The sequence below is a fragment of the Eschscholzia californica genome, unplaced genomic scaffold, assembly GCF_041429995.1.
Source record: "Eschscholzia californica isolate CP2 unplaced genomic scaffold, dmEscCali1.0.p SCAF_6, whole genome shotgun sequence".
Lineage (NCBI taxonomy): Eukaryota > Viridiplantae > Streptophyta > Magnoliopsida > Ranunculales > Papaveraceae > Eschscholzia > Eschscholzia californica.
Genome location: NW_028238483.1, coordinates 12383420 through 12399246, shown reverse-complemented (window position 1 = coordinate 12399246; position 15827 = coordinate 12383420). Strand labels below are relative to the sequence as shown.

At 37.4% G+C, this 15827-nt stretch overlaps 1 protein-coding gene across 1 annotated transcript; it reads left to right on the top strand.

Moving 5' to 3' along the window:
* Positions 1-828: 828 nt before the first annotated feature.
* Positions 829-8192, top strand: LOC147531775 (sequence-specific DNA binding transcription factor). Its single transcript, XM_086647909.1, has 3 exons — positions 829-1097; positions 1436-1995; positions 6755-8192. Exons 2-3 carry the CDS (start codon positions 1455-1457, stop codon positions 8020-8022), a joined length of 1809 nt encoding a protein of 602 aa, XP_086504035.1. The 5' UTR covers positions 829-1097; positions 1436-1454; the 3' UTR covers positions 8023-8192.
* Positions 8193-15827: the final 7635 nt, after the last annotated feature.

Here is a 15827-nt window from a genome sequence, read left to right as displayed (position 1 = left end):
TCTCTCTCATCCAACTCATCACCTCTCTCTGCCACCTCATCATCTTCACAGGCGAAGGCCGGCGACCTTCGTCCGTGAAGATGATGAAGTGGCAAGATGATGAGGTGGCAGAGAGAGGCGATGAGTTGGATGAGATAGAGGTGATGACTAGTTAACGGTGTTATAACGGAATCTGAAAAAGGGTGCCATCTGGGTCTTTTTGATAAAGTAGGGGGCTAGGCAGGAAACCGGTCACAAAGTTGGGGGCTGTTTGGGAAAAAAACCTAAATAAAACAACTCTTTTTCCTACTTTCTTTTCTATCAGAGATCAGTTTTCTCATTTTTTTTATTTCAACCAAACAGCGGAAAACTGACTTTCTTGTGAAAACGACTTTCTCATCCCTATTTTCGCACGTATCAAACGGACCCTTAAAGAAGAAAGATATATAGAGAAATCTCTTTCTTTTGATTCGTCTTTGGTTCGTCTTTCTCTTTCTTCTGAACTCCTTTTGATCCTCATCTTGATAGAGAAAACAAAGGTAGTAACCTTCTCCATCTTTTGATATCTCACTAGAATATTCTCACTCTCTCTAGGATACTCTCTCTCTCTCTCTAAAATACCCTAGTACTAATGAAGATTTAGGCAAATAGTGACGTTTATATATGGCTACCAAGTCTATCCCTAATTCTTATTTGAGAAAGAGAAGCTTAGCCATTAGATATCATGACCCTGAATTTGACGGACTTAAAATCTCGGGCTTATTGGCGGGCTTAGCGGGCCGGGCGTAGGGCAAAGAGCTCTGCCTGTGTCCCGCCCACTATAGCTCGAAGTAACGGGCTGGGTAAGCCCGGCTCTGGTTTGCTTCGATCATCGGGTTCTAACTGTCCTAGCGGATAGGGCCTGATCTCGGATTCCCGGACCGTTTTCCCACCCCTATTCATGGGCTTAAAAGAGAGGTACGAATAGATTTGAGTTTATAACCGAGAGGCACGGTCCGGATTCTAGAGAGAGAGAGAGAGAAGTGAGATGAGTTAAAGTGGAACAAGAAACCCTAGATGTTCTTCTTCTCAATTTCTGCTGCATGATTTTAACTTCTGTCTATTTCTGCAACTTTAAGGTAAATACCTTTCAACCCAAAACATTCAATTGATTCATCCTCTCGGGAAAAAGATCCTCTTAAACCCCTTGGATTTCAAACATTTTATTTTCTTTAGCGAAAATAAAAAACCCTAGCTTTAAAAACACCTGCTCATCATCAATTGAAATCATGCTTGAATTGCTTCCGAACTACAAAATTATTCATGGAATGGTTGAACGGCTGTAATAACATAATGTAGTTAACAATCAATAGAATGATTTAATGTAGTTAAAATTATCTATATAATTTTATTACTTCCTTTCTGGCTTAGTTTCTTTGTTCATATTTTGTTAACCTAGTTTTATAATATTCTGCAGTATATCTGGATCAAATTAAATGGAAGAAACCATACAACCTTTGGAACCTGATTCCTTTCAAACTCCATCGAAGATAGAGTCAGTATCGGACCCGAAAACAAAAAGTCGAAGTAACTCACAGATTGGAGGTTCTCGAACTACCCGATCACGAGTTGCTCCTGACTGGACATCACATGAAATGCTCACTCTAGTGAATCAAATTGCGAAGATAGAGTCTGATTACCATAGAGGTCTGCCTTCTATTCAGAAATGGAAAATGATATCGGATAATTGTGCTGCCTTGGGTGTTGTTAGGCCATCAAATCAATGTCAGAGGAAGTGGGAATCATTGCTTGTTGAATTTAAAAAAATTAGGGACTGGGAATCTCATAGAGTGAATGTTCCATATCGGTCGTTGGAGAATGAGAAAAAAATGGAACTCGGACTCCCAGTTTCTTTTGAAGAGGAACTGTTCAGATCTGTTGACCACGTCTTAATTGCGCAAGGACATAGATCTGGGACAGACCCAGATAGTGAATCGGAATTAGAAGCTGAAATGCTCACTGCTACAGTCGATTTAGGTAATGTTTACGTTGCTTCATTCTGCTTATTTTCGTTTTCTTGATATAGATCAATTGAATATTTTCTTGCGTTAGAGAATCTCTTTTTATCATGTACATGATAAAGTATCTCCATTTTATCTTTGTCGTCAATGAACCCACTACGAGTCCATTTTTCCAATGGCCCCTCTTCGAACTTGATTGATAAGGGCAGCAAAGGGAAGAAGAAGATGGCCGTGGAAGAAGTTTTCGTCATCTCTCTTTCTCTCTATTGTGTTTGATCATTAGAGCAAATGAGAAACTGATAAGATTCAGTTTGGTCAAATAGGCTTCGACCCTAAACTTTATAAAGTCAGCCCCAACACAGTTTGATCGCCTTAGACTTCCCATGGGCAAGGAAAGGCGCCAATAGTCGACAATCGTAGAAACCAGGGGAATTCGTCTCCAAAGGAGGCAACCCCATTCACAAGATGCCGCGCCTAAGAGACAGCTTTGACAACGTAGGGTGTTTTGAAGACAAATTTTAGGGTGTTTTTCTGCACTTAATAAGTGCTAAGGACTAAATAGTTCTATCGAAGCATATGAGCTCCAACTTGAAGCTTATTATTTTGTAAGTTGTCTCTAACTTTGAGCGTCTAACAAATAGTAATTTTTTTAAAATTGTTTTAGTTATGATAATGAATAGTTGAAAATCTAAGTGAGCCGTAATTGAAATCATAACCAGATAGTTTTCAGGGACCTAAAACAGTTAAACTAGACAAGTTGAACAATACCAAAAAGGGTGTATTTGAGAAAACACAAGAGATGAGGATTTTACAAAGGATGAGAGGGAGGAACGACCATAAGGAAAAGAACCCTAGCCGTCATCTCCCAGTCTTTTTCTCCTCTATACTTTTTATAGTTACTCATTTGTCTTCCTGAAAGAATAAGATTAGGTTTATCTGACTTATCTTCGATGGAAATTGAAAATTGAGAGAACCTTAATAATCTATTAGTCACCTGCACTTTGTATAAAATTCGAGTTGTAGAGGTTTTCCAGAGCGTAATAGGGAAAAAACTATTTTAGGCAAGGTTGTAGAGAGTACAATTGCTATTCATCAACAAAGTTTCAGAGTCATGAAAGCAAAGGAGATATAACCGTGCTACAATAGGCCTTATGATGATGACATATTCAATAAGAGAAGTAAAATCTTTAAAGTAAGTTTTACGTTTTTCTTGTTTATCTAATATTTTCTTCTATTTAATAGATCAAAGAGTAATAACATAAAACTAGCAAACAAATTTTCTATTTTACTTTCTTTTTTAATTTGCCTCATAACAGATGCTACTGAATCATATATCCTTTGTCATAAAGCTGATGGCTCTGAAACTTTGCGGCAAACTAGGAAATTGTCTTATCTACAACTTTGTCTGAAGTAGCCTTTTACTTATTCAGCTCTGAAAATGCTCTACAGATTAATTTCCGTACGGAGTGCAAGTGACTACAAGATTCTAGGGGTTTCTCTCTTTTCAGTCTCCTTTGGAGATAAGTTAGATAAACCTAGTTCGGTTCTTTAGAGAACAAAGAGGAATGACTACAAAAACTTCTAGAGGAGACAGGATGATTAAGGTTTCCATTCATGTCGGGCATTCCTCCTGCTCACCTTTTACCTTTATACAACCCTCATCTCTTCTGTTCTCCCAAAAAAAACTCTTTTTTGATTTTATTCAACTTGTCTACTTAAAAGTGTCTGAAAGAATATGGTTAACTAGATTTTGAGTATCCAATTACCGTTCGTTTGGATTTTCAACTATTTATTGACATGACCTAATAACATCTTAAAATTTTTAATTACTTATTGGGACCATAATACATCACATGATTTAGCATCGCCAAAAGGAAAAATAAAAAAAAAGGACTAAGAGAAATATACCAACTGGAGAATTTTTCCTTTGAAAAAAATGATTGAATTAAAGGGCAAACGGATGCAAAGATAGATGGGATCCTTAATAGGTGGAGCCTGTGGGAGCAGACTTAGTCTGTGAAAAACAGAAAGCCGCCGACATTACAATGTGCTAGTTATGTGAATCTATGTTAAGACAAGGTTTTTGCCCAAATTAAGTAGTCTGCACCAAAGGAAAACAGTAGCTTGAAAGTTGTTGATTATCCCCTTCGTGTCAAAAGCTTTGTTTATCAAAGATGATTCTATTCCTATCCTTCCATATCCCCCAAAGATGGCACGAGGGTTGAGTCTCCATAATTCTCTTCCTTTCTTTGGAATCTTTAGGCCTTTCCATTGGGTGAGGCAATTGTGAGGCAGCTCTGAGATAAAATCCTAGTTTTCTCTGGTTGTTCGGCAGGTAAGGAAAATGTGTGAATTGCTCTCTCCCTTATTCTTGCATCTAGGAGATGAATGAGGGTCCACAATGCCTCATCTTATTATTACATCAGCTGTAGGAAGCTTCTCTTCGGCTGCAGCCTTTGTATGGTGGGGATGAGCTTGTGCTAAACTTCTCTCGATCTGGCCTCCAGGTTCATTTGGAGACCTGTTAAGCGTTTGTAACACTGATTGACATTGAGAGTAACACTGTCAAGGATGGTTAGGAGCTTTGAGCACTCTTCCATCTCCCAGTATTTTAGCCCCCTTCGCAGGTGGAGATTCCAACTAACAGAATTGTTCTCAGAACTAGCCACTTGAGCAACAGTTAGATCTTTTTCCTTAGAGATTTTAAATATAGCAGGGAAAAGATCTTTGAGTGTGTTAGCCTGGCACTTTATCGTACTAGAAGCTTGTATTTTCCGCAGACCCCACCTTTCTCCTGGTTATGCTAGACCACTTCTCGTACTGATTTCTAATCCTTCTATGGATCCTTGATTTTCTTGGTTACCCTTCCGTTCTCCTGAACTTCGTATTTGTTTACTACAATTTGGCGCCGAAGTTGGTTGGTTTCGAACTCAAATCTCCGAATCCATTTTGTTAGGAACACTTGATTAATGGCTTTGAGGTTTCTTATACCCAGACTTTCTTCATTCATAGGTTTACAGGTTTGTCACAAGCCACCCAATGGAGCCTCTTCTTATCCTCGTCGTCATCCGAGAAAAAGCTCATAAGCTTTCTCTCTATAGCATTGAGAATTCCCATGGGGATAGCAGAAAGGGATAGAAGATAGATTGACAGAGGCTGCCAGTACAGATTTAACGAGTAGTAGTTTTCTTTCCCTTGATAGGCATTTAACCTTCAATGATGCCACTTCCTATCAAATCTCTCGAGGATGGGGTCCCATAAAGCCTTGCTTCTGTATCCCTGTCCAAGTGGAGGCCTAGGTATTTCGCCGGCGAAGAGTCCGTTCTACATTGAGATATTTGCTAGGTGCTCGACATTGTTGGACTCCCCTATCCCATACACAACTCTTCCGGTAATTTACTCTCAGCCCTGTCATCAGCAAACTAAAGTGAGAGACTGTTGGACTCCGTTGTGGATCCGTTTATAAGGGCCGAGATAAAAGGCAATGAGATTCAACCATGGACCCACGATCTCCATTTATAACCAAAACCCATTTCTCCATGGCGCTATAGAGACAGTCCTAGTTAATCCTGTCGTATGCTTTTTCTAGGTCGAATTTGATAATGATTCCTTTCTGCTTCGATTTGATTCGAGAGTCTTTTAGTTCAGAGCAATCAAGACACTATCCAAGATCTGTCTGACACTAAAGCCCCTTGCTTTTTCTAGGGAAAATTTCTGAATGATATGGTAAATTTTATCAATAATTGTGTGACAAGTATAAGTGTAATAGTGTATAAAATAAAATGTTATTGTTCGAGAAACTCAGAAGACACCCTAGGTAAAAGAATGAATCAAGAGTACTACTTAGCTTTCTCTCCAAGTAAAATCTTGTAAAAATTACGGAAAAAAGTTCACCTCTTTTTTCTCTCTAAAACCTTCGAAACAAGGTAAAAAGGTGCCACACTTTTTTCGCATGGTATTGGAGTATAAACATGTATGTAGGTAAATTTTGGAACTCATAAAAGGGTTAGTTGGCTTTCTTTTGCACTTATGGAACCAATGCAAAATAACAAACCCAACTAAGGCAGAGATGGTGAAAATTAACATCATCATCACTAACACAACCTTAAAAAATGTAATAGCCTTATTGTATGATTTGTATCTAGTATTTATTAGATAATCTCTTTTTATAATCTATGCTCGCCAGTCCGTCATGTTATACTAATTAGTTATTAGCGCAGATTACCTAGAGATGTATAATGTTCTACTTGAGTTCATTGAGTTAGGAGCAGAGAAGAGGAGTCTAGACATCTTGAAAAAATTTCTAAATGTGCAAAATACGTACCTACCATGTAAATTAAAACCTTTACCCTAAGAATGACTTATATCCCCAACGGTCTTCAAAGATTTGTGGAAAATAATATCTTACTCTCTGGGAGGATGTATTTTTTTGTGTGTTTATCATGTACACCTATTTTAGGGTGCTTTGTTTGGCAGTTAATTGGTGAAGCACTTGTAAGGGCTACCAGAGTAAGGTGCAAGAGTAGGACCGTTTTATATCTCATATTGAAGCTATTTCTGGTTTCACTTTTGTCAAATGCTTAATGAATTTATCTTTAACCGACCAGCCGATAAACGAAACCCCAGATCCTTCATCCCTGTTACACTTACTGTTTGATTTACTGTTTGTATAGCTACTTCATGTTGCCATTTACATTCGAGTACCCATGGTAATGTTGAATCTGTTGATTATGACCATTTATTTGTGAGTTTATAGTAGGTTAATTTTGTTACAGGTTCACAGAAGCAGGATCTGCCACGAAAAAGAAAGAGAGGTCGACCTAAAAGCAAGTTAACAGAAATGGCGGAGAAGAACACCATTATAGTTCTCCGGGAAAGCGAGACAACAGAAATGGCTGTGGAGAAAAGGAAGAGAGGTCGCCCGAAAAGCAAGGGAAGAGAATTGACTGACGAGAAAACTGAGATACATCCCCAGAGAAGTGAGATGAAAGAAACGACTCTTGCGGAATGCAATATAGGAACGGATCTTAAGAAAAGCAAGACAGATATCTCGATGAGTGAGGTCATTGAAATGGCTGTCGAGAAACCCAACACGGGTCTCTTAAGGAGTAGTGAAACGGAAATGGTTGTCGAGAAAAAGAAGAGAGGTCGCCCTAAAAGCAAGGTAACAGAAATAGCTGACAAGAGTAGCAAGATAGAACTCCAGAAAAGCAAGGTAACTGAAATTGCTGTCGAAAAAAACATGATAGATCCATCACGAAGTGTAGTAAAAGAATCTGTTGTTGAGAAAAGCATAGGAATAGAAATGGATGTTGAGAAATCTGATATCCCGAGAAGTGAGCTAATAGAAATAACTACCGAGGAAAGCATTATAGAGCTCCCACGATGCGATACAATGGAAGTGGGAATAGAAAAGAGCATTATCGAACTCCCGAGAAATGACATAATGGAAGTGGCTGTGGAGAAAAGCATGATAGAACTCCCAAGAATTGAGGAAATAGAAAAGGCTGTGGACAAAAGCATGATAGAACTCCCGCGAAACGAGTTAATAGAAATGACTGTTGAGAAAGGCAAGAGAGGTCGCCCGAAAAGCAAAGCAATAGAAATGGTTTCCGAGAAAAGCAAGACAAATCTCCAAGTTAGTGATTTAGTAGAAACAGATGTTGAGAAAAGCAAGAGACGCCGCCGGAAAAGCAAGGCTGGAGAAATGAGTATTGAGAAGATTGGTCTCCCGGGAAGCAAGACAACAGAAATGTCTGTGGAGAAAAAGGCAGGTCGTCCAAAAAGTAAAGTAATAGAAATGGCTCTTAGGACGCGAGGGAATGTAGAACTAATGCAAGCTATATTGAGAGGAGACCTCAAAGAGACCAAAGTCAACGCTTTTAATGGTTCGAGAAGTCCAGCTATGTTGCAGATGGAATCAGTGAGGCAACAAGCAGATGATTTGATTGATGTCCTTGGAAGTCTTGCTGTCGATCTTAATGAACTCACCAATATGGTCCGAGAACGAGGTCAGTTACTCAATAATCAGGATGGTAACTAATCTTGTCTTTCACTAGTGTAAATTGTAGAGATAGTACTTGTTCTGATATCTTATTATGGATGATGTGGGTAGGTCAAACCATTATAGATACCATTCCATCTATAATGGTTTTCTTCTCATAACTTGTGGAAAACTATTTTATTTGAAGCTAGAGTTGGCCTGAACAACAATTTTATCCTCTTATTCTTTCTTTATTTGGTTTAGGAAATCGACCGTTTTCTCTCCACGAGGGAGCGCTAATATCATTTGTGGTGTATTTGAATGAAGGAATCGTGAATCCACTTATTTATGAGTCCAAATGAGTTTTTTTTTGTTTACTAGGTTCCCTCCCCGTACTACGAACGGGGAAGATCCCTCTTGGCTAACGCCTTCGAGGAGAAGAAAATAAATTTAAATCACAACATAAATCAGATAAAATTACAGGGGAGAGTGATAACCATGTGTTTGAAGAGTAGAGAGGGAGAACCGTATTTATACAATTTTGAACTGACTTACAAGTCTAACCGAATCACTAAAATTAAGGGGAAAGTGGATGTGCAATCGTGAGTGAGAAGATGCCCAAGATATAGTTATTTTAGGGAGATTGTATCCGAATATTCAAAATAATTAATTGTTTACACTAATACCCTTATTTTTTAAGTCAAATTACATTAAAAAGGATTTTATATCAGTCGTTCGATCTAATTAAAGGTAAATCTCGTAAAGAAAATGAACGGTTAGACTTATCCCCTGGATAACCGACTGAGCTGTTTTAATATAATAGATTTGGTAACTAGTAAAAATCCTAAGATTTATAATTTGTGTTATAAGATGGTGCGGACCAAATTTGCTAGTGATATTGTCCGTTTAGTTCAACTAGGCCTCACTGTTTTAAAAGGCCTCGCCAGGGAATGGTGCCTAACCTCTAAAAAGGAGTACCACAATCTGTTTCACATCGATGTGGGCTTGCTTTACAACACACCTTCCCAAAACCACATCGGAGACAATGTCTTAAAAAGTGAGTGATGCGTGCGCATCAAGACGGGCTTCGCCTCGATGCAGACACGCTTCGAGACAAGGCGTACGCTTTGTGCATGACTTTTGAAGCGTGTGCCTTTAGACACCGACTCGTATGAGTTGGGCCGTAACGCCTCAAAGTGTACGAGTTGAAATAGTTAGGTGCCTTTAACTTTTTAACTTCAAATTAAAACAAAAGGGAGAAAATGAGTTTCGTGCTTAGGGTTTGTGCTAGTTCTCCCAATCTCTCTAGCCTCATTTTCCGTTCTACAACAGATAATCCCTCAGTCTCTCTTTCTTAACTTCATCTTTTTCACTGTTTTTTTCTCTTTCTAGCCTCCATCCAGGGCCGTGCCTGGCAATTTAGGGGCCCAGTGCCAAACTTAATTTGCGCCCTATATAGATTGGTCTAATATTTTTCAGATAAAATTTTTCTTGATTTATATAGATTTTTAATCAAAATTAAGAACCTAGTTTCTTTCTAACACGTTAATCCAAAATTAGATCATAGAGAGATATCAACGGCATATATATATATATATATATATATATATATATATATATATACATAGAGAGAGAGAGAGAGAGAGAGATAGAGAGAGAGATAGAGATAAAATTTTGTAAGAGAAGAATGTTTAGAGAAATGTATTGAATATTGCAAGATAAAGCTTTGCATGAAAGGAATGAGAAAGTGAACAGAAAAATTAAATAGTAATTGCTCTCCATTGAGTTCGAAAGTAACATCTTTATTTACTGCGCTACCTAGGTTTGTTGTTCAAAAGTAACATCTTTATTTACTAGTAATAACTAGATCCAAGCAAAGAACATATGAAAATCTAAAGTAGGCCCCTTGTGGTGGGGGGCCCTGTGCGGGCGCACGGCCCGCACCCCCCACCCCCCACCACACGGCCCTGCCTCCATCTTCGTTTTACAACATGTACCTTCCTCTCTCTCTTTCTGAACTCTGTTGTTCTCTCTTTCTGAACTCTGTTTTTCTCTCTTCCTCTCTCTGCACTCCAACTTACTGTTTATTTCTTATCATCGTCTGTAATATGTACGTTGTTAAATAACATCATCAAGGACGTTTATACTATGCTTTTCTCTCTTTTTGTATCTACCTTCCATCATCTTTATGACTGTATTTACACACTGTCATACACTAGTAGTGTATAACATACAGTGTATATATACAAGGTATAAATAGTGTATAATTGTATAATAATGCAAATCATACATTGTTATAAAGCGTATAAACAGTGTATGTTATACTGCGTATTTAACGCGTCGAGGCATACGCCTAAAGGCACCGCTTCGCTTTTTGAGAGCACACTGCATTGAGGCTTAAAAACGTATTGTAAAACAAAGATCACAGTAGAGCGAATCGTGTTGATAACGTGTTATAGGATGGTGCGGACCTGGGCCTCACAGTTTTAAAAGTCTCATTAGGAAGGGTGCAAGGGTGCTTAACCTCTTAAGAGGAACACCACACTCCGTCTCACCACCGTGGGATTGTTTTACGACAATTTGAATTTTTTTTACAAAGTTTCTTTAAAATTATTTTGTAATAACCATTTTCTTCGAAAATAGCTTTTTCTCGAAAAACTATCCGTTTTGTTTTTGTTCCGAAATTTTTTTTATTTAAACGTTTTTCTCGAAAACCATTTTCCTGAAAACATTCTTTTCTCGAGAGTTTTTTTTTCATGAAAACGATTTTTTTTGTGAAAACTGTTTTTTCACGAAACCGTTTTTTGGCACGAAAATTATTGTTTTTCACAAAAATCATTTTGCTTTTTCACAAAGTTTTTTTGGAGAATTTTTCTGTTTAAGTGATATGGAAAAACTAGTTTTCATGAAAAAAGCGTTACACAAAAAAAAATGACTTACGTGGAAAAAATTTTTGAAAAAGAAAATAATGGTTTGTGAAAAACAGTTTTCGAGAAATAAGGTTTCAAAAAGAAATTTGTTCATAAAAAAAACTGTTCCTAGAAAACGTATTTTGAAAACAAAAATTTCTGTAGAAAATAATTGTTCTTAAAGAAATATTTTTTTTTGGTTGGTTTTAAGTTTGAAATATGGGTCTAATAATCTAAAAATGCTACCAAATCTTAGGGGTAAAGTGGAATTTCATGTATGAATTTTTAGAGTTTTTGTTAAAGAACCTTCTCAATGGGCAGGTCGGCCCTAGGTTCCTATGGACCTAAAGCGAACAGATGGACCAAAATCATAAGTTATTCTCTTCCTCCACGATTTGTGATGCATAAAGTACTTAACGAAATTGTTAATCTCCGCGCCGGAGGCACATGCCCAGTAAAATTACATGGTGAATTTATAGACATCGATCAAAAAGTTATTTTACATGATTTGTTCCAGTTTTATGCGATGTCGAGATCGACAGGGATTTACTCCAAACGTCATTTTAAACGAGTTTTCTTTAAAATGCGATTTTGCATGTCTGAGCAATGTAATTAGCCCATAAAATTACAGTGTGAGTTTATGGATAATGATCTAAAAGTCATTTTACATGATTGGTCCTAATATCATGCAATTTCGACCTCGACAGAAACTCACTCCAGGCATCATCTTGCACAAGTTTTCTTCAAAATGTGATTTTGAATGTCTAAGCAATGTAATCAACCAATCAAATTACATGGTGAATCTATAGACATTGATCGAAAAGTCATTTTACATGATTTGTTCCAATTTTATGCGATATCGAGATTGACTGAGATTTACTCCAAACGTCATTTTATCCGAGTTTTCTTCAAAATGCTATTTTGAATGTCCCAGCATTGGTATAATCTTACATGGTGAATCTTTGTATATTGATCGAAAAGTCATTTTACATGATTAGTCCTAATTTCATTCGATTTCGAGACTGGTGGAAATTTACTGCAAACGTCATTTTATACGAGTTCTTTTTTTAAATGCGATTTTGCATGTCTGAGCAATGTAATTAGCCCATAAAATTACATGGTGAATTTATGGATATTGATCGGAAAGTCATTTCACTTGATTGGTCCTAATATCATTTGATTTCGAGATCGACAGAAATTCACTCTAGGCGTTCTCTTACACGAGTTTTCTTTAAAATGCGATTTGAATGTCTAAGCGATGTAATTAGCCAAAAATACTACATGTTGAATCTATAAATATCAATTGAAAATTTATTTTACATGATTCGTCTTAATTTTATGCGATATTCAAATCGACATAAATTTACTCCAGACGTCACTTTAACGAGTTTTCTTCAAAATGCGATTTTTAACGTCTAAGTAATGGTATTAGCCCATAAAATTACATGTTAAATCTGCATATATTGATCGAAAAATCAATTTACATGATTGGTCCTAACTTCATGCGATTTCGAGATCGGTGGAAATTTACTCCAAACTTCATTTGATACGAGTTTTATGTGATTTTGCATATCTAAGCAATGTAACTAGCCCACAAACACTCTTTAGTTGAAAGTAGAGAAACTAAGGAGTAGAATACTCAGAAGCCCTCAATTATAATTAACCACCACACGGAAAACCACCCCACGACCAATGCTATAACAAAAATCCTAGGCATAAAATAGAGAATCAGTAAACGTCAGTCTTTCTAGCGCTAGAAGGGCCTGAACCACCAACAAGTATTAATAATTGAGAAAGAAAGAAACATTACTAGAGAATTATAGTTTAGAGAGAGAAAGAGGAATTATAAGCTAAAAACCAATAAATTTTTTGTAAAAGTTCCTGAATCTCCATAACTATCATGCTTCATTTCTCTGCACTCACAGGTAGATGCTTTCCAAATGAATGATAAGTGGGATGCAACTTTGATATTGGTCAAATGTTATTGGGTTGCGCAAACGTTGTTCATCAGGTGTAAATTATGATGATAAGTCTTTCCTTAATAAAGTTTTGCTTTGCTCGAATTATTAGCCTTGTTTGTTAAAAATTCTAGTCATTCACATAGAGGAAACCGCGATCTATAAGCATCCATTCTTTTGTTTTAATATCTTGTGATTGCCTTGGTTGCTGAAAATGCTTTGCCGGTGACTTTTATTTGGCGAAGCTTTAGTGGAACTTTGATTATGGAAGGGTAAAATGAGATTTTCTTTAAGTAGAACTTTAGAGATGGAATATTCTGTAAATATGTCAAATGAGAGTCCAAAGTGGATACTGGAAAAAGGGGACCAAAAGAGCAAGTCAATTATATAGAAAAGGGGTCCAAACAACAAATCTCCCAAGAACTTAAACAGATTATTAAACAAAGCATCAAAGTTTCCAGTATACCTGAACTAATACTGTGTCTCGTGGAGCTCTATTATTTTTCGTGTAACTTGAATAATTTGCCAGCGCTCCTTACGAGGTCTGCGTCGTGGAGTTATTTCTCTTGAGCTGCATTGTCGGGTTGTTTTGCCGAGCTTGATTTTTCCGAGCTCATTCGCGTGTCTGTTCGCATGATATGATCATCAAAATAATTACTTCAAAGGGCGAGTTTTATTCCTTTATTCTTTGATTTTATGACGTCAGACGCTTTATCTTCTGATCACTTATTTTTTGAGTTTATCTTTTGGGTAAGTGACCACGGTACCTTCCTTTGACAATCATGGAGTGCTTGTCTTCCTTCTTTTGGCACATGACCTTAATCGTTTCTGATGATGCATAAATTGTCTAGACATTGACTAACGTCAAAGAGTCAAGAACAGACCTGAAGTCTAACGGGTCAACCCGGCTTAAGGCAACAGAACAGCTAAACCCTCAAAAACTCCGCTACCTTCACCCTTAACTGGGAGGTCAGCTAGAGGGAACAACTCTATTTCGCCCTCGGCACAAATAGATCAGCTCTAGAGTCTCCAAAGGAATGAGGGGGGTCCACTTAAGTTAGGCCGATGCCTCACACCCTAAATTAGGGAGGCAGAAGCGCACCAACAACTTACTGACTCAATATCGGAATCGCCTTAAAGATTTCAATCGGCTACAGATCTTAAGTGTTTAAGCAAGTTTGGACTTCAAGAGTCTCAAAGGAGGAAGCATCTTTTAGAAGATCTATCACCTCGGCAAGATATCTACGAAGGGTCCTTGAACTTAGGAACTTTTATTTATCCTAGATACGAGATAAGCATTAAGGGACAAATTTCCCTCGACAGCGAATCACGACCGCCTTGTTGGGGTCCCTCCTTATAATAAAAGGACTCCTAGTTGGAATAGGATTTCCCTTATTCCTTGTTTGGGGAAAAAATAGAAGTTTCTATTTTTTCAAGCCTAAAAAGGAATTCCTATTTCTATTGGTAAACCTCCCTATTTATCATTATAAAAGGGAATGAAAGGGAAGAGATTTTACACAACAACTTCCAGAACAAAGAGAAGTCAGAGAAAGAGAGATTTCTGAAGTGGTTCTTTCAAGAGAGATTGAAAGAGCAGAATATTGGTTTGAAGAAAAGAAAATTATTAATCTTGTGAAGCAATTTAGTTTGTGGTTATCTTCTTTAACCTTTAGTAATCTTGGATTTGTTCAAATCCTAAGGAGTAAGAGATTTATATTTCTTTGTTTCTTTGTCCAGTTTATCCACCATAGGTTTGGTGAAGAGTTGTGTAACCCATTATTATCATTATAGTGGAAGATTTCTGGACTAGGTCCCGTGGTTTTTTACCTTCTATCTTGGAGGGGTTTGTTGCCACGTTAAATAATCTTGGTGTCTCTACTTTTACTTTCGCATCGTTTATCTTCATATTCCTGAACAAGTTAATTAGGTTATTTTTCCTAACAAGTGGTACCAGAGCTTAGGTTGGATTTATTGTTCAGAAATATGGAAGTGAATACTAATCGCATGATTAGTTTAGATGGAGAAAACTACTTGATGTGGAAAGCAAAAATGGAAGATTTGTTATACTGCAAAGACCTAGCTGCACCCATTGAAAATCACGGTACAAAACCGATGAAGATAGATGAAGAAGACTGGAAGGTATTAGATCGTAAGGTTGTTGGATTTATTCGACAATGGGTAGAACCCAGTGTTTTTCATCATGTATCGACGGAGACTTCCGCTTTTAGTCTATGGAGGAAATTAGAAGAATTGTATGATCAGAAGACAGCTGCCAAAAAGGCTTACTTGTTCAGAAAGCTAGGAAAATTACAATATAAAGAAGAAACCTCAATTGCTCAACACTTGAATGAGATGAAAAGTTTAGTAAATCAGCTTTCTGCAATGAAGTTAGTTTTGGATGATGAGTTGCAGGCCTTACTTCTTCTAAATTCTTTACCAGATAGTTGGGAGACATTGGTGGTGTCTCTTAGCAATTCTGCTCCTGATGGCATAATGCGTATGAATCACGTAACAGGTAGTTTGTTGAATGAAGAAACAAGAAGGAAATCATCGTCTGACGAGTCTCATTCAGAGGCACTTGTTCCAGAAAGACGGGGGAGAGGTAAAAGTAGAAAACCTCATAACCGTGATAAGTCAAGGGGTAGATCAAAACCAAAGAAAGAAGTTAGATGTTTTGGTTGTGGAAAAATGGGTCATTACAAGAGTGATTGCAGGAAACCAAAGAAGGAAAATAAAAAGGATGATGAAAAACAAGATAATGTTGCGGCAGTTGCCTCAAGTGATGACATTATCTTACTCTCAGGTTGTGGAGACACTTGCTTAAGTATGACTGAGTCAGAACCAAAAACAACATGGTTGGTTGACTCAGGTGCTTCGTATCATGCTATTCCATGTAAGGATTTCTTTAACTCTTACAGAACTGGTGACCTTGGCAAAGTCAAGATGGGAAACTTAGGTTTCTCAAAAATCGTAGGAATTGGAGAAGTGAAAATTGAGA